Genomic DNA, 24,820 nt, shown 5'->3' on the forward strand with positions numbered 1-24,820 from the left:
TTTATCGGTTGCTTGTGGCCGGGCCCATTGTCTAATTAAGCTCTAGATTCAGGGCAGGAACAGGCTGTACAACCGCTGTGAGGGTATGTTTTGAAACAGCTCATCTATACGATCCAATGGTAGTGGTGATCTTGAGCGTGTGGCCTGAGGTCTCCGATGTCTCGTTGGATCGGATTTGCAAGAGGCCTGCAGGTAGAGCTGTATGGAAGCAATGGTACTCAAATGCCGATAGATACTGCATGCAACCAGACGGGGATGAAATCGAGATTGTTTACTTTGGGTACTAAGATCGAGGACGCGTCTTCCCTAGATGAGGCGGCCGGGCTGTTTAGCCGATCTCGGGATTAGTCTTTGGCTGTGAATATCAAAGCAACGTCGAATCGTTATTATGAGGCTTCAACGATGGCGTACAGTGCGGCTCGGGTCTCCGCCACGATGGTCAGTCGTGAGCTCATGCAGAACTTAGCAGGAGCAGTTTTTGTGGGTCCCGAGGCGTAAACTCAGAGGACATCGGCAAGTCGGCGTATTCAGAGACACCTGGTATGTCAATTGACGACAACGTCATTGTTTGGGCAGCAAAAGAAAAACTGGCGAGACTCGAAAAGACTAATCAAGATCGAACATGAGGTAAATTGATATGAGGGGCAGCGCTGAACTCCCCGCATTCTCGCATCTCATCGGAGTTCGACTCCGGTAGGCAGTCCCGACCGTTCGTCGAAGAAAATTTGATTGGTAAATGAAGAAGAAGCATATGGATGTTGTCGAGAGTAGATGAAATGCGGTCGCAATGAGCCAGTGAACCAGACAGATGAAGCCGTCAAGGTACTGCGATGGCCAACGATGGTGGTTGGTTGGCATGGGAAAAGCCGTGAACTTTGCCGGGCCGCAGCTGCATAATTCTCCTGTTGTGCCGCTAATCCTTGACAAGCAACATAGCCCTGATTGCAGATGTTTGATGCAAATGCTTCTGACGACAGTCGACGGGCGATATATGAAGAAGGCGCGGCTGCTGTGGAAGGCCGCATAGGATAGAGGGTTGTGTAACGGCTCGTGACAACGGTAAGGGGACTTTTGTATTGAGCGTTAGCACCAGATCTGTGTGAAATCCATGTCATCGCACCTTTTGACCCAAATGTGAAGAGTCTCTCCATCAGCTCTTGATGGAGCTTTGCTGAATTAAAATGATTATTGTTCCACTCATGCAACCATTCTTCCGAACTGTGTGTACGCTGCTCAGTCATCGTCTTCGATGACTAGTCCTATCTCTTCCGCATTCTTGACCTCCCCGCCTTCGTTGTTGGCATCTGCGTCCTCGTCGGTGCCAGTCTTTGGCACATTCGCATTCGGCGCTAACTTCTTCTTCGTCTTACCGTCCTCTGCGACTGGTGTCCCATCCCTCTCGCTGCCTGTTCCGCCCTTTCCACCCTTCTTGGCTTTCTCTTTCCGCTGTCGCGCCTTCTCCCTCTTTAGTCGATTCTTCTCCGTCTTTTCATTGTCTTTCTTTTCCAGCTCCTCTTTTCGCTTGGCGAACTCCTTTTCGTCTTCCTCTTTCTTCACCTCCTCGTCCATCATCCTCAGCCTCTCATACTCGCGCCTCCGGCTCGCCTTGTAGACGTGAAACTCGCCACTTCCCGCACCTGCACTGGAACCTTGTACATTGGCGACGATTTCCGGGGGTAGAGAGGACTTGGCTAGTGCGCTGGAGCCTGGGATGTAGATATCGCGATCGGGCTTCGCGAAGAGAGCCTCAACTTCTGAGGCTTGCGCTGAGCGGGGAGTAAGCGCGCGCTTCTTCGTTGGGCGCTGCGAGCGCGGGTCGGCGGAGGTTGGTATTGATTCGGGGATGGGTTCAGACATTGTGGTGAGTCCACAGAGGTAGATGCGGAGCGCTGGCCAGTAGATAAGCTGGCAGGGGGGCTATAATTTGTTTATGACGTCGTATGTGGTTGCCCGGAGTGATGCGACCCCAAAAAGATAACGTGGGCAGTAGCAGTGTGTACGTGTGCTGTCGCGCAATGCAGAAAAAGTGGTGAAGAATGACGGCCAAGAAACAGTCGCGAGGGATGACGCGCTAGCACTTGCGGCGAACACCTCGGGGGCGCTACGGGCGGCGGAACAAGCCACTCGCGCCAGCGAAGTCGCCGCTATCGTTGGGCTTGCAGCTGCACATGAAACGCCCTTGATCGCACTTTCCCTGCACAGCTGTACATATTCCCCTCTTGTCTCGAAGACACCTTGCTGTACAGCATAATATCAACTACACGTACATCACCTTCCAAACCACACCATATACACATCCCACTCTCTTCACCATGGGGAAACCCCGCGTAGGTCCACTTTATTAATACCACCCAGGCCAATGGCTAACTCCCTCGCAGATGATCATATTGATCCGCCATGCCCAGTCAGAGGGAAACAAGAATCGCGACATCCACCAGTTCATTCCCGACCATAGAGTGAAACTGACCCAGCATGGCTGGACTCAGGTATGCCTACTTTCTCGTCAGAGTTAAGACGGGACATGACTAACTCATATAATTGTAGGCAGAGGAAGCAGGACGACAGCTACGGTCTCTGCTCAAGCCGGACGACACCCTCCAGTTCTTCACTTCACCCTACCGTCGCACGCGCGAGACGACCGAAGGCATACTCCGTACTCTGACCTCCGACGACCCAACACCATCGCCCTTTCCCCGCAACAAGATAACCGTCTTCGAAGAGCCCCGGATACGCGAACAGGACTTTGGCAACTTCCAGCCATGTTCAGCCGAAATGGAGCGCATGTGGCAGGAGAGGGCCGACTATGGGCACTTCTTCTACCGTATACCTGATGGCGAGAGTGCGGCTGACGCGTACGACCGAGTCAGTGGGTTCAACGAGAGCCTGTGGAGATCTTTCCAAGACGACAATTTTCCCAGTGTATGCGTACTAGTCACACACGGGTTGATGTCGCGTGTCTTCCTCATGAAATGGTGAGGCACATAACGATGGGTCAATAGTCCAGAACTAACGTGCTCTAGGTACCACTGGTCAGTCGAGTACTTCGAGGACCTCCGTAACGTTAACCACTGCGAATTCATAATTATGAAGCGAAGCGAGAACAACGGCCGATACATTCTCCAGAACGAGCTACGAACATGGTCGGAACTCAAGCGCCGTGCTGCGAAGGAGAAGGAAGAGACAAAAAGCGCCACGTCGTCTACGCCGAGTAGGGCCACACCTTTGACTGGACTGGGCCAGGGAGGCATCACCGCATCTCCCACTATACCCACGCGCCGATGGGGAGGATGCGTCAACGGATGTGACCATGACAAGATCAACTACCCCCGTCGACCGATGCGTAAGAACACTATGGAGTACATGGGACAATCGCAACAGCTGCCCCCGCCGGCGGTCTCACATATGGAGCCTGTAGAAAGCGAACAGGAGGACCACCCAGTTGCAGCGCAGCAAACCGAACACGCTCCCATTATCAACGAGCCGTCGCCGGCAAAGCTTTCGCGGAAGCAGAGTACTAAGGGTGCCACCATGCCGGAAATGCCTCCAACGCCAGCGTCTCCAAACGATGCGTCCAACGACGCTACAAGCAGTGATGAAGGGGAAGCAACATCGTCCATGTCACGCTCAGGTAGCCATGCGCAACCGAGAACCGCAGCTGTCCTCCGCCACCTACAGCCTCACAAGACACCAGGCGAGGGTTTCTCTGATGACTCTGACTACTTCCCCGGCATGCAACAAATACAACATCGCAAGTTCCTCCGAGCAAGCTCTACGCAGCGCAGACAGTCCAAAGAACGCAAACTGCAGCGCAAACAGACAGAGCAGAGCTGGAAAGAGGAATCTGGCATGGGTAACGGCGTTAGGACCGATAGACTGGGCGACGGCGATGCCACCAGCGATGACGCTGCGTTCGCGAAGGAGAAGGAAGGAGAACCAATCCTCACGGAAGCGTTGAAAGGCAACATGATCGTCGAGAACAGTGAGGAGGATAGGGAAGCCGGGGAGGAAGAGAAAAAGATTGGCGAGACGGAGATTGACAAGATGCAGGACGCCGAGAGAAAAGGCTTTGGTGAGGTATATTGAGCATCTTGAACGAATGGTACGTCGAAGACGAATTGGACGACGATACGGTTGTATTAACGCAGATACTAAACGTCGCAAACGATTTACGGTACAAGATTGAACCGAGCCGGTCTCGTAGATCTTTCACATTAATCGAATATCTCCGGTGTGGTTGGGTCGCTATCCTTGATTCTGGTATGCTTTACTTGGTTCCATCCAAACCATGAGTGCAATGTGCTAGAGGACTCAATGTTGCTGCCGTGGGAATCTTCTGAATTGTAATCCTTAGCTTCCACGTGAATCTCTCACTCGCGCAAACGCAAACGCACTTTCCTCACTTGTTGTAGACCCACTTTCCGCGTCAGGTGGTTTGCCAAGACCGCTCTTGCTATTCTCACTCACTTCGGTTCTCTGATCTCTTCGGTCTACTTCGCAGTCACTTGAAGGAGCCCATTGCCTTGAAGGAGCCCATTGCCTCCGGGATGATTGCACGACAAGCCACTTATACCATGCAAAAAACCGAGAGTGGCTCTGGCGCAGCTATTGCGCCCACGCCCGCATCGCCTTGTCAAGGTCGAGCTATCGGCTTTCTGGACTTATCTGGGGGTGAGTCAAGAATTTGGAACCAGATTTTACAATTGCTGATCAGATCTGAAGAAATCCGGAACTACATATACGAGTATGCAGCTGAGCAGAGCATTCTGGTGAAGCTCTCGCACGACCCTAGCCTCACTAAGAACAACATCGACTATATCGCTCAAGATCGTGTGCTCCTAGGTCTCACACGTACCTGTAGACAGATCCGCGTTGAATTCTTGCCTATCTACCTTACAGCTACCACTATCGCGATACCATATTACCAGGTCGATCAGTATATCTCCACGTTTGTCGATCCACAACATGGCAACTACGATGATGCGGTCGGTAGTATTATCTTGCTGAGGCCGAGGGTTTTAGCAACGCGTCCTTCAGTCAATATACTCCCATTGGTCAAAATTATCGCTCGGGCGCCACGATTGATTGCACGCTTTCTCAACGAGGACACCAATGACTTCCGCCAGAACAGCTTGTTCAATTCGCTCCTCAACACCCATCGCAACCCCCGCTGGAATGTCTACGCAGCAAGCTCGCTTTCTCAGATCACCATTAGCAGTTGTACGATTGAAGGTCTAAAGACCACAATCGTGGTCAAGAAAGAGTGGGCGGAAAGCTGGATGGGTCTTAGCTTCTATAAGAAGACTGAGCATCTCAACGCAGCAATGACATGGAGTAAACGCGTTGGTCTCAACAGGAATAGTGGCAAATACAGTTCGCTCCTCTATCACTTTGGCCATATAGTTCCGGAAGATTCTGCGACGTCAGCGAAGCTCGACAGTGAATGAGGGTATGTCATGTGTTTACATCAAAGGTGGAGACAGATCTGTACAAGACCAAGATCTGCTTCCACAGGAACAGGGCCTTCCATCGAGAGGTTCGTGTAGCTTTCCAATCCTGAAAGGTGAATTGGAGGCACGCGCAGGCCTTGTGTTTAGTGTAACTAAAGTAGGTGTAGTGAAAGTAATGCTCACTACCACTATCTCAACTGATGCATGTGAAGAGCTATCCAATTGTGGCTAACCTTCAGTTCAACTCGCATGTCTTACTAACTATAAACCACCCTGAAAACTTCTACCCATCGAGGCAAGCAAATTGCTTAGCATATAACATGTCTCGTCCACAAAAGTCCGATGCTCTCGCTTCAATTCAGGAACTCAACGCCGGTCTCCAAAATCTCACGGTAGAAAGCCCCAGGCTCGGTTTTCTTTCCCTGTCCGGTGGTAAGTACACATCAACCGTCATGATCAAGCGCATCACTAACAAGCATAGAACTGCGGAACAAAATATATTCATACCTTGCTAATGAACGTATAATCCACGACCCTCCCATCAACTCAGAGATCACATCATTCTCCTCGATCGCGAACTACCTGCACACGCCCGCACACCAGATCGTGCTGTATTACGAGAACAAAGACGACATTCTATACGAACCTCCAGAATGGAACACCATAAAACGCTACGATATGGGCCTCACTCAGACCTGCCATCAAATACGAGAAGAATACGAAGCTACTTATCGACAGAACCACTCAATGTCCATCTCGCTCGACGCCCTTGTAACCAGCACCGCCTTCCTTGATCCCGACCAGCCTCCTATCCTTCCTTTACGCAGCGTACGCATCACGGTCCGAGAGTCCTCGTGGTCAACACCCAACATCGACATTCTCCCTTTTCTGAAGGCATATAAGAACTTCCCGTCCTTGAAGCTGCACTTCGAACTCCCCGAACACGCACGGACTGCTTTTGGCGATGTGTTCAGCATGAGGGAGAATAATAAGTGGTGGGTCGGTGTCGAGGAGTATGTCGCGTTTATACATGTGTGGCCTGAGGTATACGGCGAGAGAGCGAAAGTTGGGATCACGGTTACCAAGGAGTTTGAGATGAAGCGGAGGAGGGGAAGGAGGGGAGTTCAGAAAGGTGTATTGCTGGCTGCGTGGCTGCGTGAGATGGGGTTGGAGGCTTTAAGCAGGTGGCCAGGACTCAGGATATATGTAATTTGATCTCCTGCTTTATCAAGATGGATATGCACCCTTCAGGCGATTGATGTGTCCAGGAGAGGTTACATGAGTGGCTGCCAACGGTCGGACTGGGGGGCCTAGTAGGATGACATGGATTGAGGGTTTACTTGGCGAAGCCGTGGTTGGAGGAGTAGTTTGAGGAGTAAAAATGAGGAGGATCTTGAGCTGCGCGTTAGACGACTGGCTTGCAGACCGACCACGCAATCAATCAGAGCAGATGCACACTTCGGCGCAGCGGTGCGGTGTTTCGGTGTCCGTTGAGTACTTGGCATGTTTGCTCATCTTCGAGAAGCATTGTATCGCTCCCATTGCAGGCATTCTGGTCGGCGAGGTAGCTGCGGCATGCAGATCTGACACGGAGAATAATCTGAGATAAGCGGGCCGCGTATGCAAGAAATATGCAGCAAGGTGAAGCTGTTCAACAAATGTATACAATACTTCGTGGGAAGAAGTGACAAAAAATCGAAGTCAGTCGCCTCCGTGATGGACCATCGTTGAAGTTCGCGCCAGTAGCCGCCACCCGGCACTCGCATCCGTCCGTCGCACGGAGTCCTTCTGGAAACCATCTAGACACCCACACACCAGCTTGACCTAGCGGGCCACGTTAGTAATTCATTCCATCATGAAGGAACGCCGTGGTAATTCCGACGGTGCGAGGTTTCGGTCGCCGACTACCCTCCAAGACCCCGAGCACGATGACACTCGCACTCGCTGCCCTCAGCGCAGAAATCATACGATATCCCACATCGTGAAACGCCTCGTCGACTCTACATCATCATGTTCGCGAGTACGCAAGCCTCGCCATGCAGTCGCGCAAGCCATAAACCGGGTAAAGTTCCCATGTGCTATCCCTGGGGCGCATTCTCGTCGCCGACGACCCACGCGCCTACCACGCGCGAGCCACGCTTAGTACCCACGCTAGTCAATTTAGGGGTATATGCGTATCTGCTGCCGGAGCGCCACCAGTCCGCCTCCACGATATATCCATCGTCGGGATGATTGCATTCTCGGCTAAGTCCACGTTTGCAGCATGAGGTCGGCGACTAGGGAAAATGTCTACACGGCGATTGGCACATGGGCCCGTTAGCGAGGGAAGATCTGGTCTAGTGACCTAGTCCTTCATAATGAGGTGGTGGTCTACAAACGGCTTGTTTGTCCTTCGCTGGCAGGGGTTTTCTTTGATTTTGCTGCTTTCGTTCTGCTGATGCACGTTACGGGACGAGTCCTTCGCTAGAGTGGGATGCTTTAAGGGACGGGACCCGACGAACCAGAAATACCGGTATCAAGAGGATGTTTACACCCGTCGAGACCTCCATCGGCGCCTTCCTGCTACATCAAGCGACTAGCAACCTCCTCTATCAGAATGGCGATATCCTGGGACTCAGCGGCTATCTGCGTCGACTCTTCTCCGCGCCTACGAAGGAACTGCTCGCGTTCTTCACGGGCATGGCTACCAGCTATATTCCGTTGAAGGCATTAGCACCGCAGTTGATCACGGAGTATCCTGCTGTACAGACCAGTCCACAGAGTGCTCTGTTTACGCTAGCGATTGGTGCTCTGATAGGATGGGGGACGAAGGTAAGAGACCTTTGGTACTAGACTCTCTCACCACTAACGCGAACGGCCAGATGTCGAATGGATGTACATCCGGACACATGCTGTGTGGACTCCCCAGACTGAGTGGACGCTCAGCAATCGCAGTTGCTACCTTCTTTCCCGCAGCGATCATAACACATCACCTCACCAATCCAAGCCTATCGAGTCCGATGTGCCCCGGCAGTGCACCATGCTACACGCCTGTGTATCCGTCAACCGAGACAACCGCATCTCTTCTCATGCTTGCCGTATTCAGCACCCTCGCCGCCCGAACCATACCCAAACTCGTAGCCCAGGTCACAGTCGCGCCCGCAACCAAGGACGCCAAACATCAGCCCGCAGATACACATACTGCTGCACGCCTTACGACGCAGTCCTTCTCAGGTCTTCTTTTCGCCCTCGGTCTTCACATTTCGCAGATGTCACACCCCGAAAAGGTGGCCGCTTTCTTCTCTTTCCCAGATCTGCAACACTGGGACCCGTCACTCGCTCTGGTCATACTCTTCGGCGTCCTACCCAACTTGATCGAGAACCAGATGAAAAGCTTCGCCAACCCGCCATCCTTCGCCGACAAGTTCTCGCTACCTACGAAGACGTCGCAAGATGTGGATAGAAGATTCGTCGTCGGAGCTGCAGCTTTTGGTGTTGGCTGGGGCTTGACGGGAATTTGTCCTGGTCCGGCGGTGCTTCGAGCTTTCTTTCAGCCGGTTTGGGGAGCGTTGTGGGTTAGTGGCTTCTGGTTGGGGGGTAAACTGAACATTTGATCTGGTTCCAAGCTTGTTTCTTTGCTTCGAATGGGGGGTTCTTTGCGTTACACGATACCCTATCGATTCCTGTGCATCATTTGCCATGAGGGCTGGATGATGAATTTGGAAGATTTTAATAGTCAGATATGGAATGTCAGTCTAATGAACGATAAAACGACATATGTCAGATGTTTCACGTTTCGGTTGGGAGAAGCCTTCGTATATGTCGCTGTTTTTCATAGAATTGCGAAGCGATAATCGAAAGCCCTTCTCGCCGCCCCAGGGGAAGGTAGGCGCGTGTGTATATGGATCTGTATGACAAACTGCTCAGTTGGCGAAATAGGAAAGAACAACCCGTGAGCCGAGATCACTGGGAGACGTTACACGATAAGGGCGCACTTTCCAGTGTTGCAAGCTCTGGGAAATGCCCGCATCTAGGTCGCCTTCTTTCGTTTCACTCCATGCGCAGTGCAGGTGAAGGCGGGAGCTACGCACAAAAAAAGCTCAATCCCGCTTGCGTAGTACGCTTCTGATTCCAGCACCACCCGGGTGTTTCTCTCTCTCACCTTACACTCATCAGCAACAAACTTGGAAATTATGCGGATCGGCCAATTCGTCAGGCTTGCTGCCTTTTTCGCTGCCGTTGCAGGCGAGATCTGTCAAGAGTAGGTATTTTCCAAGTATTCCGCTTTCCGTCTCGGCGGCTTTGATAGTACTTGTACCAGCGTCTTGCTTGATTCAAAGTCTTGCCGCTGACTTTGACATGTAGCTGCTCGAACGATGTTCGTCTATCCACTAATGTCACGATTCTCGAGGCGCCATACAAGAATGTCGCTGCCGCTGGGCCTCCGCCCGGACTGCCAGATCGGCCTCCTCCGAATCCACAAAATGAACCTGCAACTGATGAGGTCTGGGATAGGTGCAGGAGAAAGGGATGCACGCTCTCGTGGGCGATGAGCCACGACGACAGCGAAGTCGGACCCCAGTACGACCCAGGACGTACCACGGCAGCATCACCGTACCAGACCATTGGTGACCTCCATAGATGGAACTGGATGTTTCATGATCTCAGCCACGTAGACGATTATTATTTCGACTTTTATAGGACATGGGGTATCGGTGACGCTCTCGCGAGTCTCGGAATCAACCCAGATGCAAGCAGATACCAGGGAGGCCAAAACCACATCGTCAACTATCAACACTTCACGCCTATATACATTACGGCTCTCCAGGATCAAAGATATGACGTTGATGGCAGGCAATACCGATCCACAGGTGCTGAATTTACCTTCTCACTCAACATCAAGGACGGCGTCATTATGGGCATGGACCGTACAAGTCCCAGGGAAGCAGGCAAGACCAAAGTATCGCCGCCAATTACCGGTGACGGACTGCCGAAGCTCAACCAATTCTCGGACGTGGCGTGGCTGGATTGGCAATTCATGATAGAGGGGTACAAGGGGAATGTCAAAAACATAAATTACTTCATATCTGTGTTGATCGTCAACCCAGAGACTAGAGCAGTGGCGATGAGAGCACTGCGCACTCGAGGTAAAATTGAGCCAGAAGATTTTCCAGGGCAGACGTTCGAACGGGGGACAGACGAAATGAACGCACTCATGGGTAAGACTTGCGCAGTCCAGTAGTGATACACAAGCCTCTTCGCTTACCAAAGGCTGAGAAGGGTTGGCTAACATGTGACCAGGCACGCCGAACATGCAAGGTTTCGCATATATGCTGGTTCAGCACAAAGCGCAGCTGGGCAACATGTACATCAAGAAGATCCAAGTCTTCAAGTGCGTGACGATGCGCGAGCCTCCCTGCATCGTCGCGTATGTATCCAAGCCAGACGCCGGCCCAGTGACCAACCCAGGCGAAGGCGAAGGCGAAGTCGTCAGACGGGATGGAGATCGTAACGCGGCGCGTATGCATAAGATCTTCGCGAAGCTGTGAAACGTCAGAAACTGCAAGGCGATCCAGAGAACATTAGATGGCATCTAGATGTATGGCGAGACGTAATATATGACAAACATTCCTGTGTTCAGACAGACGCTGGTCTTGAAGGTGTTTGTGCGTAGCTTGCTCGTTAATAGGGATGCCGTAGATTCAACAGTTCTGTCCATCTCAACCATCGATTTTTCAATGCTCGTCAACAAAACAGTCTATAATTACTCTCGCGTTGACGCGTGGGAGGGGTGTCGGGAATGAAAGATGAGGCGACTTTTGGACCCTGAGTTCAGCCCTACCAAAAAAGTCTTGAGCCCCGCCACATGATTGCACCCGACCCCGCGACGCGCTCAACCACGACATCGACGCGCAAAATGGAAGACGACAGAGCTGCGACCAACCTGGGGCCCGATGCCGAGCAGGGCATGCCAGAAGACGCTGTGCCCGTGCAGAAACAGCCGAAGCGACGTTTTGTGGGCAGGAAGACGGCGGAAAAGGCGGGCGAGCAGCAAGCGGATCCCAATGCCAACATTGAGGATTCCAGCGCGATACAAGGTGTGAGGAGCCCATACACGGACTTTTGGTAGCGCAGACAGTTAACACTCCTTCAAGTCGCCCAGCCTCGACGTACTGCTCGTGTCTTGAACGCCATCCCCGACGACATCCTCCACGACCCGGAGATCAACCACGCGATCGCCCTCCTGCCTCCAAACTACAGCTTCGAGATCCACAAATGTATACACCGCATACGGACATCTGGCGCCAAGTCGATAGCCCTGCAGTTCCCAGAGGGTCTCCTGCTGTTCGCGACGACTATATCCGATATCCTGACGCGATTCTGTCCTGGTACTTCGACGCTGATAATGGGTGATGTCACATACGGCGCGTGCTGTATAGACGATTACACTGCAAGAGCGCTGGGATGCGATCTGCTCATACACTACGCGCACAGCTGTCTGATACCAGTAGCTGTAACGAAGATCGCGACACTGTACATTTTCGTCTCCATCAGTATCGATACCCAACATCTGATCAACACCATCACCGAGAATTTCCCCGTGGGAAAGACCATCGCGTTAGTTGGTACCATTCAGTTCAACGCTACAATACACGGCATCGTGCCGATACTACGGAAGGAAGGATACAACCCGTTTGTGCCACAGATCGCGCCTCTATCCAAGGGCGAGATTCTAGGATGCACGTCACCGTCGATGGCCATCAAGCCAGGCCAGCTCAATGCGCGAGGCAAAGAGGAGGAAGTACCAGACATGATACTATATCTTGGCGACGGGCGCTTCCACCTCGAGAGCGCTATGATCGCCAATCCCCATATACCTGCATACCGCTATGACCCATACTCGCGGAGGCTGACACACGAAACTTATGAACACGATTCACTATACGACTTACGCCGCACAGCTATTCTCACAGCTCGTAAAGCTCGCACATGGGGCGTTATCCTCGGTTCGCTAGGACGGCAAGGAAACCCACATACACTGACGCTCATCGAAAACGAGCTGGCGCGCCAAGGCATCAAATGTGTAAACCTGCTCATGTCTGAGATCTTCCCTGGTAAACTGGCAATGATGTCCGATGTAGAGGCTTGGGTACAGATCGCGTGTCCTAGATTGAGCATTGACTGGGGCTATGCATTTCCCAGGCCACTGCTAAGTCCATATGAGGCGCTTGTCACACTTGGAGTAAGAGACGCGCCGTGGTTGGAGGAAGACGACGCAGTGAGGAGAGTCGAGGCCAAGGACAGAAAGAACCTCTATCCTATGGACTTTTACGCAAAAGAGGGTTTGGGACGAACTACAGTAGATCATGTGAAAGCTGCGGAAGTAGCAGTTGGGGCATGAGGAACTACAAAGCGTGCATTGGTTTGGCATCTTTTTCTGCTAGTTTACACTAAGTCCGCCTACCGATCTGATCACACATAAGACTAGAACTGATATTTGTACACAATCCATTGGTCGGGGCGTCGGATACTCATCAAATTTGAAGAATTATTTAGTGATACCCAAGGCAGCTTACAGTCAGAGACAAAAATGCTAAACACTAAATTCGCATTATTGCGTGGCGCCACTTGCTACTTCGAATCCTCCGCGTCTCTACGTCGCGGACGAGCAGTTGGGATGAGCTATGGCTGCCGGCCGCTTGCTCTCCTCTTTCACTGCGACGACATCAAAGGAACATTTCTCACTAGCAAAAACAAAAGCACGGACATTTGCGATATCACCGTTAGGCTCCCATCTTGCCCAATTGCTTTCTACAGCACAGTGACCGTTAACCTGGGATCTCACACTATACTGCGACTAATTGATCCGCAACTCGCTGCTGCTTGACCAGCGCGACCATGTCGTCAGTAACAGCTCCACCACGCATCCTCCAGACCGACACCATCCCGTCCAGCATGACTCTACCTCCGGCCACACCGACCCCTCTGAAGCGGAAGCCATCAGTCAACTCCTCCCCTCCTCGGGAGTCTCCAAAGAGACCGCGCCTAGACTCACAAAGGCCGTCCACCGAGGAGACCCTACGGTCTACAAAGCACTACGCTGTCTATTTCCACAACCTCCTCGAAGAACCAAGCACCACCAGACCCCAGCTCCTCAGTGCATCCCCCGTCTTCGAGACCACCCAAAAGGCCATGCGTGACCACGCTATCCAAGCAATCGAAGCGAACGTCCAATGGGGTGCGACAAAGGAGCTCAGCACCAACCGACTCTACGAGATCCTGGATAGTAAGAACCATGTCGTTCTACGCTACGAAATGGACATAGTCTTCCCCGCCGGTGAAGACGCAGATGGTGTGAAGCAGTGGAGTCGCGCGAGCGAGCTGGACGCTTTGCCAGTACAGTACGGTCTGTGTGTTGAGTATCTTAATGACAACTACGACGAGGAAGATCGAGCAGAGCGGTCCTTGGTAGTCACTTTTAGTAGTCTAGGCGAAGCCAAACACGCCATGAAGAAGTCGGCGGCGGCGTACATTGGCAGCTCCAGTGGAGTCAAGGTGTCCGAGAGGCGGATTGAGATGGTAGGGGAGGAGGGAGAGATTCTTCGACGGTACAAGATCGAAGAGGGGAGGAGAGATGCCCAGGGTAGGTTTATAAGGGAAGAAGACTTGGATCTTGAGCTGAGCGGTGTAGAGTCGACGGTACCTGCCGACCTTTCATCCGCGCCCGAGAGATTGGAGTCGTCTGCACCGCCATCTCCTCAGCCAATTACTGCTCCAGCTATTACTGCAGTCGTACGCCAAGCTACACCAAAAGTCGCATCAAACAGTGCCGCTCCCGCAACTCCCGAACCAGAAGCTGCCCCAGGCACTCGCCGCCAGTCTGCTCGTATTAAAGTCGAGACTCAGGCTGCTAAGGATATGAAAGAAGAGCAAGCCAAGATCAAGGCCGACAACGAGACTCAGCCCAAACCAGAGGCTCCAGTCAAACCCAAGGCTCCAGCTAAGCCGAAAGCCGCAGCCAAACCGAAACCCCCAGCGAAATCCAAGACCAAAACCCCAGCTCAAGATCCAGTCGATACAACCTCTCACTGCACCTGTGGCGGCCTTGACGACGGTAGTCTAATGATCGGCTGCGATAACAACGCTTGTCCGATCGGTTGGTATCACGGACGTTGTATCGGCATCTCCAAGCCGATTCCGAAGAATAAAGAATGGTATTGTGCCATGTGTACGAAAGAGATGGAGAACAACAAGGATACGGGTGTTGAAATGGCACGTGCGAAGACGCCTGTGCAGAAGAGAGGTAGCGGCGGTGGCGTAAAGACAAAGGCGAAGGCGAAGGCGAAGGCGAGGAAGAGGAAGTAGGGGTAGGTGTATTGATGCGAAGGTTGACTGAAGGGACTGTGGAATTGTGCGCTGATTGGCATAGTCGTCCTGGGGCTTGTTAGTATGTATGCTATGATGGTGATTCATGATGTAAATAGACGGTCTTACCGTTCACGTTCGAACTCCAATGGTGTTCTCCTGTTTCACCACATCCCAAGCTATGTCTCTTTCATATCTACGTTCGGTCTCTGATACTGCGCCGGTGTCTTGATAACACAATGTAATAAGACATGTCCAAACCATGAGCTGATAAGGAAGAAGATGATAATGCCAATGGTGGTATTGTCCATTTCCAGTTAACGCACTGCGCAAACAGTTTGGTTGGATGAAGAAAACGGCAGATTCCCGCACGTCGTGTTCAGGTTTAGTGCTCAGATATGTGAGAAGCGTCAGCGTGTGATGCACAGGATGCAGTAACCAATGAAGGAAACTGTGTTTGGGCTATGAAATGGGTGCGTATCACAAGGTGCAGGTGGTAATGACGCGGGTGTCAGCAAACGCCTTCCGCTTCCTAACCACACACAACGTGGTTTGGTCAGCTTCTCCGTTTGGCAAGACGGGATTGGCTTGTATGTCAAGTAACATTAGCATTATCGGCTTGTGATCCGTTCGAATTGAAGCGCGTAATGGGTATCGTATTCGCTATGCAAGACGCCAAAACAATGCCAAGTATGCAGTCAGCTCTTGCCCGCTACTATATCCAAAGCTGCGCTCAGTCAATCTCCGGCATCAGCTCGTCGTCATCGACAAGATCTGGATCAACCTTGCTTCCTAGGTCGGTATCTTCCAGAAACGAACGACCTCGGAGTGCTTCGGGTAGGTACTCCTGTTTCACTTTGCCGTCTAAGTAATGTGGGTTGTATTTGTATCCCTCCCCGTAGCCCATATCCTTCATCAACTTGGTCGGCGCGTTGCGTATGTGATGCGGTATGGGTAGTGCTGCAACGCCTGGCTCCCTCAGCGCATCATAGGCGTTGTTCATACCCCGGTATGCGCGCGTTGATTTGGGCGAGAGGGAGAGGGCGGTAACGGCGTGTGCGAGGTTGATGCGGCACTCTGGCATGCCAATCTTCTCGCAAGCAGAGTATGTAGCTGTCGCAAGGGACAGCATCGAGTTGTCTGCGAGTCCAACGTCTTCGGATGCGACAACGATGAGCCGACGGGCTATGTATCGTGGGTCCTCGCCAGACTCGAGCATGCGTGCTAAGTAGTATAACGCCGCGTCGGGATCGGAGCCTCGTATCGACTTGTGCAGTGCGGATATGGTATCGTAGTGTTGGTCGCCGGCGCGGTCGTATACAAGGGTTTTGGTGAGACTCTGTTGTATCTTCTCTTTGGTCATGTCAGGCTGCTTCGCAAGGCTCATGGCGAGTTCGAGAAGATTCAGGGCTGTTCTGGCGTCGCCGTCAGAGAAGCGGGCGAAGTATTCCAGCATCGGCTTGTCTAGGACGGGGGATGTGACGTTGTCTGCGGCCATGGCGCGCTCGAGTATTCGTACCAAGTGGTCTTCTTTGAGGTCGTCGAGCGTAAAGGTCCGACATCTTGACAGCAAAGCTGAGATGACCTTGAATGATGGGTTCTCGGTTGTTGCGGCTATGAGGGTTATAGTGCCTGACTCTACAGGCCCAAGGAAGGCGTCTTGTTGTGTCTTTGAGAAGCGATGTAGCTCGTCGCAGAAGACGATGGTCTTTCGACCTGTCAGCTGCAGGTCTCTAAAGGCCTCTGCGAAGATCTTGCGCACTTCCTCCAACTTTGTGCTTGTACTGTTGATCTCGACAAAGCGCGAGCCGGACGTGTTGGCGATGAGTCTGGCGATGGTGGTTTTGCCTAGAGAATGGGTTAGCTTCGATTGGATCGCGAAGGACATAGAGAAAGTAGTACCTGTTCCAGGTCTTCCCCAGAGTACCATTGATGGTAGCCTGCCTTCATCGACCATGCCTCGAAGGACGCCGCCTGGCCCCACCAGCTCTTGACCATATACATCATCCAATGACATTGGCCTCATGCGCTCCGCCAGTGGCATGGCATCTTCGACAGCCTTGAGCTTCCGCGCCCGTTTCGGGGCAGATGGTGATTTTTGCTCGCCATTGGCTTGTGTATCCGACGCTTCTTCCAGAGGCCGTTTTGTGCTTGGCGGGGGTGTCTTTGATATCTCTATCCGCTGTGTCGCTGTCGGCGGTGCTGGCTGTGCGGGTGGTGACGAGGTTGGGTGTCCATTCTTCTGTGTCGCGCCCGGAGGTTTGCGTGCGCCCGGCGTAAAGAAGCTATACGCCTTGCCCAGGTTAGGCGTGCCTTGAGGTTCTGGCTCGAGCAGGAACTCCTCGCAGCCGCTGTCAATGTGTTCGTTGATTCGGGCGTCTTTGACGGCTTTAGTGCAGATGGGGCAGTCGACCATGTCGAAGATGAGTGGCTCGGCGCACGCGACGCGAATTATTCTGGGGTAACGCGACGAGCAAGGCCGGCGCTATTTCGGATTTGTCCCCGCTTGATGACGGCAGACGACGGACGGGAGCACGCAATGCTAGACGCTGCAGTTCGTGACTCTTCTGGGTTTGCTCATCTTCCAATGCCATTGCCATGCGAAGCATCGTGACTCCGGCTCTCAGATCCATCCGAACCTCAACCAAGAGACCATCCGCAGCTCCAAGGTGCCCCACCAGCTGTCCCTCTCTCCGAGCCATGTCAGCGACAACACGAAGGGAAGACCCCTTCAAGCCTGCGAAGAGAGTCGCGGGCCAGAAGCAGGATGTCTGGTAGGTCAATTGATCAGAGTATGTGACAACAACTAACGCCCACAGGTCTATCGTCAATGAAGCTGCCGCGGCCTCGCCCGTGCAGCCCATCGTCAACATGGGCCAGGGCTTCTTTGGCTACAACCCTCCCAAGTTCGTCCTCGATGCCGCCAAGGCTGCGCTCGACCAAGTAGACTGCAACCAGTACTCGCCCACCAAAGGCCGCCCGCGTTTAAAGAAGGCCATTGCCGATGCCTACTCTCCCTTCTTCGGTCGCACGATAGATCCCGACAAGGAAGTCACAATCACCACAGGCGCAAATGAGGGCATGCTCAGCGCTTTCATGGGCTTCTTGGAGGAGGGAGACGAGGTCATCGTCTTCGAGCCCTTCTTCGACCAGTACATTAGCAACATCGAGATGCCAGGCGGGAAGGTCGTCTACGTGCCTCTTCACCCTCCCAAAGACGGCGCGACCAAGACAACGTCTGCAGCCGAGTGGAGCCTGGACATGAAGGAGCTGGAAGCTGCTATTACATCCAAGACGCGCATGATTGTCATCAACTCTCCGCACAACCCCATTGGCAAGGTCTTTTCCAAGGATGAGCTGCAAGCCATTGGCGACCTCTGCGTCAAGCACAACATCATCATCCTCTCAGATGAAGTCTACGACCGCCTATACTACGTTCCCTTCACGCGCGTCGCTACTCTGTCACCAGAGATCGCCAAGCTCACATTGACAGTCGGTTCAGGAGGAAAGAACTTCTACGCCACCGGTTGGAGAGTAGGCTGGCTGATTGGACCCGAGCATCTGATCAAGTACGTCAGTGCAGCCCACACACGAATCTGCTACAGCAGTGTCTCGCCGCTTCAGGAAGCCACAGCAATTGGTTTCGAGCAAGCTGACGCCCACAACTTCTGGGACGAGTCGAAGAAAGAGATGAAGGCCAAGATCGACAAGTTCACCGCTGTCTTCAATGAGCTTGGGCTACCCTACTCGGATCCCGAAGGCGGATACTTTGTTTTGGTCAACATGTCCAAGGTCAAGTTGCCAAGTGACTATGAGTTCCCTCCTCACGTTGCGGAGAGACCAAGAGACTTCCAGCTTAGTTGGTTCCTGATCAAGGAAGTTGGTGTAGCGGCTATCCCTCCAACTGAGTTCTTCACGCCAGGAAATGCGCATATCGTGGAAGACTGGCTACGGTTCGCCGTGTGCAAGAACGATGACGTACTGGAGCAGGCCATGGAGAGGCTGAGGAGTCTTAAGAAGTATATTCAGGAATGAAATCACCACATCGAACATCAGAAATGACAAAACAAGTATTTCCACTTTCTCGTGATATGTTTCTCGTCCCTCAAGACCATTTGCAGGACCGTCCAGGTCTTTGTTTGATCGTGTCTATCGCCCGTCAATACCACACCGCCGCACGCGCCTTATTGTATACGCCACACGATTACATTGCTTAGAGCACTCCTCACAAAGGCGACTTGTGTGGCGTAAATATCAGGAATTAGCTCTGATACCAAATTGACTCACGACCCACTCGCCCGTTTGTCAGTCACTCTCTGACCACTTTCCCTTCACTTCCACGAACTCACTCAATCGCTCATCCGGTCACGACCCCCCACCACCACCCTACTTAGTCACCTATCTACTTCAACCACGTCGCGTCCACGCATCTCAGACAGCGCACCACGACCAACATGCACATCACAAGCCTGCTGTTCGCCCTCTGGCTACCCATCCTCACTATCGCTCTATCACAAAGCGGAAGCTCGGCGACAACACTCACAACAAGACCATCGCCCGCAATTCCTCGGTCTATCTCACCAGCCTTACAAAGCATCTACGATGTCCTAGACATCTTGTCGCCCGGTCAACCTCATCCCACACCTACACCGCCCAAGCCCACGTCCACGTCCACCGCCGAGTCAGGTAGTACGTTCATTATTACAATCATACCGGGCGGAGGAGTGGTGCGAGTTACTTCAATCACGACGTTACAGAGCACTGTGACGCCGCCGCAGTCGCTTACCACTACGACTAGCTGGACAACACTAAGCCAGGTCGCGGGACGTAGGCGGCCGCAGGAGGAAACGGGCGAGGCGGCTTTTGCTCCTGTCAACACACGTCTACCTTCAGCAGAGAGAGACTCAGAGCCGGAAGGGGAGGTCGGGGGAATGGATTGAGGAGACTTCACTCTGTCGCGTGTATGTAGGGGAGGTGAATGACCTGAGGGGAACGATCTTACCCGGAAGTTGCTGGATGTCAATGGCGGGATTGGGGGCTGGTTATCTAGAGACAACGGGTGTTTGCGGTGTATTCTGACGGGAGATGTAATGGAAAGGCGGACGAAACGCCCAAGATTGCATGATAGAAAGAAACATTAATGGTCAAGGGCCGCTATAGGGTTTGGTGAGATCGCACGGGTTCAACATGGAACATAGGTTCTTTCATTCGATATCCCCTTTGCTCGATCACTTGTTCTTGGTTGCACTTGCACTCCATCGATCGTCTCGAAGAATGTGCAGAAGATGTGGTGGTATCATGTATTCATTGATTCATTACATATCAGATCATTACTCGTCATCATCATATACTTCTCGGTCTTGGAAGACCAGGAACTCGCCTGCATCATCGCCTACAATCTTCTGCCACACCTCTTTGACATTGTCAAGCACTGCGTCATCGAAGGCGAGATCCATAGACGGAGGTGGGAAGCGAACAACATGGTCGGTATCGGTCGGTAAGGTCTCCGATCCGGATGACGCTTGCTGCTGGTATTCGACAGACCATAGTATGGTAGGAGATGGCGAGACGTCATGAGCAGACAACAGCGAGTCTACAGCTTTCTGAAGCAGGGCAAACCCATCTCGACCGCTCATCGATGTCGACGCGTATAGTACACCTGAGGTATAGTCAGCAACATGACGCTAGAAAACCATGCATTGACAATGTAGAGGATGTGCCGTTGTATCAGGTTGTCAGAGTTATTGTCTTCAATGGTATTCAGACAATGTAGATAAGTATTCGTAAGGTTTGTTCATCATAACAGCGTAGGGTTGAAGTGATAGAGAAAACTTACATTGACCAGAGGGGCATTCGCCAGTGTCGCTCGAATGCACAAAGACGTGAACTGGCGGAAGCTCTTCAGCTTGCGACTCCAACGTCAAGGATCCGGGCGGGAAGACAACGACAGCAGCGGCTGGTGCTGGTGCTTCCTCGGCGATGGGAGGGAATAAATGCGACAACGAGGATGACACAATGGTCATCGACTTGTAGTATGTATCCTCAGAAGCAGATGAGGAGTTTCCTCCTACGATCCACTTCGCGGTGACAACTTCGCCATCTTTCAGGCGAAGCTTTGTACCATTCTCGGTTGTCTCCGGGGCGCTGTCAGTGGGTGGAGTTACGCCTTTTCCAAGGACATAGACACCACCACCCACAGCACAGGCTCGACACGAGACCTGGCTAATCTCTGATAGACCACCCCACTTCGGTATGACGGCGCCAAAACCAGCACCGAATACTCCGATCGAATGTAGATGCCTCGCGATTCTCGGTAGCGCGTATTCGGTGGTAGTACGGTCTGCCCCGGTGGGCGAGAGCGTCAGAGCCATCAGCGGCCCTTGCAGACTGGCTGGAACCTTGAACTGCTCCGACAAGAAGCTCGAGAAGGGCTGCTGACGGTGCTCCTCCCAAACTTCGGTCTGGTCCTCGTACTCGCTGATGAAGCGCAAGAACTTCATCAAAGCGCGCTTGGCTTTGAAGTCGAGGTCGTGATCCTGAAAGACATCCTCGCGGCCGTTGGGCACCTTCAGCAGTCTTCCATGCGATGACGAGCTTTCGCCCTGTGCATCGGCAGAGTATACCCACCAGGTACCGACAGCAAGAAACTCGAGTTGACGGTAGACCCGAGACGAGACTAGGTAGCCAAGCAGCGAGGAGCGCGCGTAGATGACCTGGGGGCTTAGAGACAGGCTGTATGCCCTCGAGAAGGATAGCGCGGGGCCTGAACCAGTAGCCTCAGGCTTGGTGACGGCGACGTTGGAGAAGGCAGCATTCGCTGTTTCTAGGATGCGTTAGCGACAGCTCGGCGATTCAACGTCATCCTTACTTACCACCAGTCATCCGCTGCGCCCACTCTTCAGCTTCTTGCAAGCTAAAGGCAGCCTCGGCACCGCCGTAGTAGTCGTTCTCGTCGACATGGAGGATCTTCTTGTCCGAGCGCGACAAAGCTCTTCACGCGCTGCGTCAGTCAGATCGCGTCCACCCTCGCCGACGAGCAAGATACATACAAAGCGAGAAGAGACTGCTGCAGGCCAGTGCCTACGATGAGAACATCCCACTCCGTGTTGTCGAGGGTTTCCATGTTGGAGCTGTAGGAAAAGATTGAAATGTCGGAGAGAGATGGTAGCGCCATTTTAGCGTGGGTGACTAAGCGGGGCCTGGTGACAAAATCTGTCGCTGGCTGCCGAGGAGCTTTCTTCATCATCGCGCACGCTCAGGGCATCCCGGCATTACGTATGGCCTGTCCGACAAGCAGCCTGGTCTTCACTGATCGGGACTTGTGCGCGTGAGAAGAATATCTCGTCCGGTATCTACTGCTTTGGATTTCACCTGAATTAGCGGCTCGAATGTGGCGATACATCACCTTAAGACACGCGATAGCTTGTTTGGATGCGTATGAAACGAATGCGCTTTCGATATCTTTCCAGTAATGGCTACGCATACGGTGGGAAGATTGGTCCATGCGACGATGCAATTCCTCTTAAAGAGATGGCTGGCACGATCTGACCTGATCAGCTACCCATGACATGGGGAGCCTCTGCTCATGCCTGATTGCCCTCCACTAATCGTGAGATGCTCTCAACGATTCCGACTATATCATGCGGGTCGAAGCCCAACCCAGTCTCACACTCAATAACATTCATCCCATCCTGCTTCATCGCAGCGATGATGTCGCCGATAGAATCCTCATGACTGTCATATCGCTTCTCGAAGACATCGCCCGCTCTTCCGCGACTCACAAACCTCTCTCTTGCCACTTCCCGATTAGTACACAATGCCAGTACCCAGGTATTGCCATCGGGCTGCCATATGTCTTTGACACTTTCCTTGAAAGTCTTCCACCGATCCACTCCCCTAGGAAAGCCGTCGATCAGGATTCGTACGTTTGGCGGAACGACACCATCAGGAAAGATGCGCTCCCGGACGTACTTTGGTGTCCTACTGGAAGGTGCCAATGTGCCTGCTTTGACGTTCTTGGTGAGATCCTGCAACTCCTCAACGGACAGCTTGCATTTAATGCGAGCGGGATGGCCAGTCGAGTTTGAGGAGACCAGGTTACGGAGTTCATTGCCGAGGGAGAAATGGTCTAGATCGAAGTGTTTGGCTAGAATGGTGCATATCGTCGACTTGCCGGCACAGGGAGGGCCGAGAACGAAGATCAGAAGGGGTGGGGACGGTTTCTGTGGTTCGGGTGTAGAGATGTGTAATATAGACTGGGTGTTGTTCTCGGTGCTCATAGTTTGGGTGGTGTGCAACATGTGCAGCGACGGTTAGAGAGACGAAGTCGTTTGTGCCTCGAGAGCTGACTATATAGTTGATATACTTCACACGTTCTTTGACTTCACGCAAGTGCTGCTCGCTCGTGCTAGCCCTCGACTTACACAGCGTTTATATGTAGGAAGGTGCTGACAGTCCAGCGGCGTTGTAATTGTTTAGTGCCGCATTGTCAACATGCTCTTTAGCAACAGTGCTCTCGTGTATCTAAGTATCAGCCTCTTGCTTCACCATCGTCCTCGTGTGCCCTGATGTCTTCTTCCTTGTCCCATACTTTGTGTCCCGCGACCCAAGTTTGTAGCACTTCGCCTTGCTCATTCAATACCGTCAAGTCTGCTCTTCTACCCTCCTTTAGCACACCTCTTCCACCTTCTCCGTCAACGCCCATAAAGGCAGCCACGTTTTCTGTAACCGTGCCCACAGCCTCTGCGATTCCACATCCGGACCAATCCATCAAGTTTCTCACACTCTGCTGGAGTGGTATACAGCCACCGATCAACGTGTCGGTTCCAGCAATCGTCGCCCGTGTACCATTCTTCACCTGTTCAAAAGGGATTTGCGAGTGGCCAGGATAAGTTCCATTCTTGAGTGAAGCAAGCTCAATGCTGTCTGTTATCAGAATCGACCGCTTTGGGCTTGAGCGATGAAGCAAAGACACGGTATTGGGATGCAGATGCTCTCCGTCCGCAATGATGGTATACCACGGCGGTGCGACCTTTCCTGTTTCCGGTAGCGAGACCAGGCCAGCTAATCCAGGCGCTCGTGATGCCCAAGCTGGCATGGCATTTAAGGTATGTGTTAATCCACTCGCTTCAGCTTTCAGGCCCGTCAATCCTTGTTCATACGTGGCAGTAGAATGGCCCATTGCTACTTTGATTCCCTGCGACGTAAGCGATTTGATAAGTGCAGCTGAATCTTGAAGTTCTGGTGCGACGGTCACAAGCTTGACGATAGATTGCAAATTAGTGGATCCGTAGACAGTCGAAGGAGAGGTCGAGCATGGGTGAAAGAGGGAACTGTTGTGCGCGCCCTTCTTATCTGGATGTAGATATGGCCCTTCGGTATGAGCCCCGAGAAGAGATGCTGAAGAGGGAATTTGGCGTGGCTGCAAAGAGGGAAGGATCTGGAGCCGTGTCAGTAAGCTTGCACAATGTATGCACCCGAAGATGGTTCCATTGCATGACAAAAGCGGCCCATCACGCTATATCTGTCTCACCTTCTGGAATTCATCACTCTTTACAGTTGGTAGGGTTGCCCAGAACCCCGTGACACCCTGAGTCGCGTAGTACCTCGCAATATCATCTATCTTGGTCGCGTACGTCTTTTGGTCCTCATAGTGTGTGAAGTGGAAACCATTTGCCCCATTGGTGTGTAGTTCCAGAAAGCCTGGAGCTATGATACTGTCTTCCAAGTCGATAGCCTCGCCGCCAATGTAGCCTTCTCTTTTCAGGATGCGTCCGGTCTCATCTGAGATAACGAGATGGTCCTCAACAAGCTCGCCATTGAGGATGTAGCGACAATTGGTAAAGAGAGTGAACCAGCCTGACATAATGTAGACCTGGCCAATAGCGCGCTCGAAATAGAGAGCGGGTAACTTCCGTTAGCAAGGCGTGAGCAAGGAGATCATGAGTCGTTCCAAGGTGGAGGGGACGATCAGCCCCACCATGCCCTGATTGGCCAATGCAGCCACACCATGTGCATTGACGTCATTA

At 52.6% G+C, this 24,820-nt stretch overlaps 10 protein-coding genes across 10 annotated transcripts; 5 read left to right on the plus strand and 5 right to left on the minus strand.

The window, feature by feature from the left end:
- Positions 1-1,233: 1,233 nt before the first annotated feature.
- On the minus strand, positions 1,234-1,857 carry J4E86_005462 (uncharacterized protein; the record flags this gene model as incomplete). The annotated part of the gene is made up of 1 exon (XM_051445996.1): positions 1,234-1,857. The coding sequence occupies one exon, from the start codon at positions 1,855-1,857 to the stop codon at positions 1,234-1,236; it is 624 nt and encodes a 207-aa protein (XP_051302763.1).
- Positions 1,858-2,312: 455 nt separating this feature from the next.
- J4E86_005463 (uncharacterized protein) lies at positions 2,313-4,083 on the plus strand (the record flags this gene model as incomplete). Its single annotated transcript, XM_051445997.1, has 4 exons — positions 2,313-2,327; positions 2,379-2,486; positions 2,545-2,972; positions 3,021-4,083. The coding sequence occupies 4 exons, from the start codon at positions 2,313-2,315 to the stop codon at positions 4,081-4,083; spliced, it is 1,614 nt and encodes a 537-aa protein (XP_051302764.1).
- Positions 4,084-5,767: 1,684 nt separating this feature from the next.
- Positions 5,768-10,975, plus strand: J4E86_005464 (uncharacterized protein; the record flags this gene model as incomplete). Its single annotated transcript, XM_051445998.1, has 6 exons — positions 5,768-5,879; positions 5,929-6,460; positions 7,952-8,258; positions 8,498-8,997; positions 9,792-10,645; positions 10,728-10,975. The coding sequence occupies 6 exons, from the start codon at positions 5,768-5,770 to the stop codon at positions 10,973-10,975; spliced, it is 2,553 nt and encodes an 850-aa protein (XP_051302765.1).
- A 368-nt stretch (positions 10,976-11,343) lies between these two features.
- Positions 11,344-12,828, plus strand: DPH1 (Diphthamide biosynthesis protein 1; the record flags this gene model as incomplete). Its single annotated transcript, XM_051445999.1, has 2 exons — positions 11,344-11,524; positions 11,582-12,828. The coding sequence occupies 2 exons, from the start codon at positions 11,344-11,346 to the stop codon at positions 12,826-12,828; spliced, it is 1,428 nt and encodes a 475-aa protein (XP_051302766.1).
- Positions 12,829-13,325: 497 nt separating this feature from the next.
- Positions 13,326-14,792, plus strand: J4E86_005466 (uncharacterized protein; the record flags this gene model as incomplete). Its single annotated transcript, XM_051446000.1, has 1 exon — positions 13,326-14,792. One exon carries the CDS (start codon positions 13,326-13,328, stop codon positions 14,790-14,792), a length of 1,467 nt encoding a protein of 488 aa, XP_051302767.1.
- A 733-nt stretch (positions 14,793-15,525) lies between these two features.
- On the minus strand, positions 15,526-17,208 carry J4E86_005467 (uncharacterized protein; the record flags this gene model as incomplete). Its single annotated transcript, XM_051446001.1, has 2 exons — positions 15,526-16,640; positions 16,695-17,208. The coding sequence occupies 2 exons, from the start codon at positions 17,206-17,208 to the stop codon at positions 15,526-15,528; spliced, it is 1,629 nt and encodes a 542-aa protein (XP_051302768.1).
- Positions 17,209-17,492: 284 nt separating this feature from the next.
- J4E86_005468 (uncharacterized protein) lies at positions 17,493-18,827 on the plus strand (the record flags this gene model as incomplete). Its single annotated transcript, XM_051446002.1, has 2 exons — positions 17,493-17,566; positions 17,612-18,827. The coding sequence occupies 2 exons, from the start codon at positions 17,493-17,495 to the stop codon at positions 18,825-18,827; spliced, it is 1,290 nt and encodes a 429-aa protein (XP_051302769.1).
- Positions 18,828-20,122: 1,295 nt separating this feature from the next.
- Positions 20,123-21,966, minus strand: J4E86_005469 (uncharacterized protein; the record flags this gene model as incomplete). The annotated part of the gene is made up of 4 exons (XM_051446003.1): positions 20,123-20,451; positions 20,629-21,615; positions 21,665-21,783; positions 21,842-21,966. 4 exons carry the CDS (start codon positions 21,964-21,966, stop codon positions 20,123-20,125), a joined length of 1,560 nt encoding a protein of 519 aa, XP_051302770.1.
- Positions 21,967-22,375: 409 nt separating this feature from the next.
- On the minus strand, positions 22,376-23,071 carry J4E86_005470 (uncharacterized protein; the record flags this gene model as incomplete). The annotated part of the gene is made up of 1 exon (XM_051446004.1): positions 22,376-23,071. The coding sequence occupies one exon, from the start codon at positions 23,069-23,071 to the stop codon at positions 22,376-22,378; it is 696 nt and encodes a 231-aa protein (XP_051302771.1).
- Positions 23,072-23,322: 251 nt separating this feature from the next.
- Positions 23,323-24,657, minus strand: J4E86_005471 (uncharacterized protein; the record flags this gene model as incomplete). The annotated part of the gene is made up of 2 exons (XM_051446005.1): positions 23,323-24,231; positions 24,325-24,657. 2 exons carry the CDS (start codon positions 24,655-24,657, stop codon positions 23,323-23,325), a joined length of 1,242 nt encoding a protein of 413 aa, XP_051302772.1.
- Between the last annotated feature and the right edge of the window lie 163 nt (positions 24,658-24,820).

This window comes from Alternaria arbusti, assembly GCF_024043155.1.
Source record: "Alternaria arbusti strain BMP 1465 chromosome Unknown scaffold_6, whole genome shotgun sequence".
Taxonomy (NCBI): domain Eukaryota; kingdom Fungi; phylum Ascomycota; class Dothideomycetes; order Pleosporales; family Pleosporaceae; genus Alternaria; species Alternaria arbusti.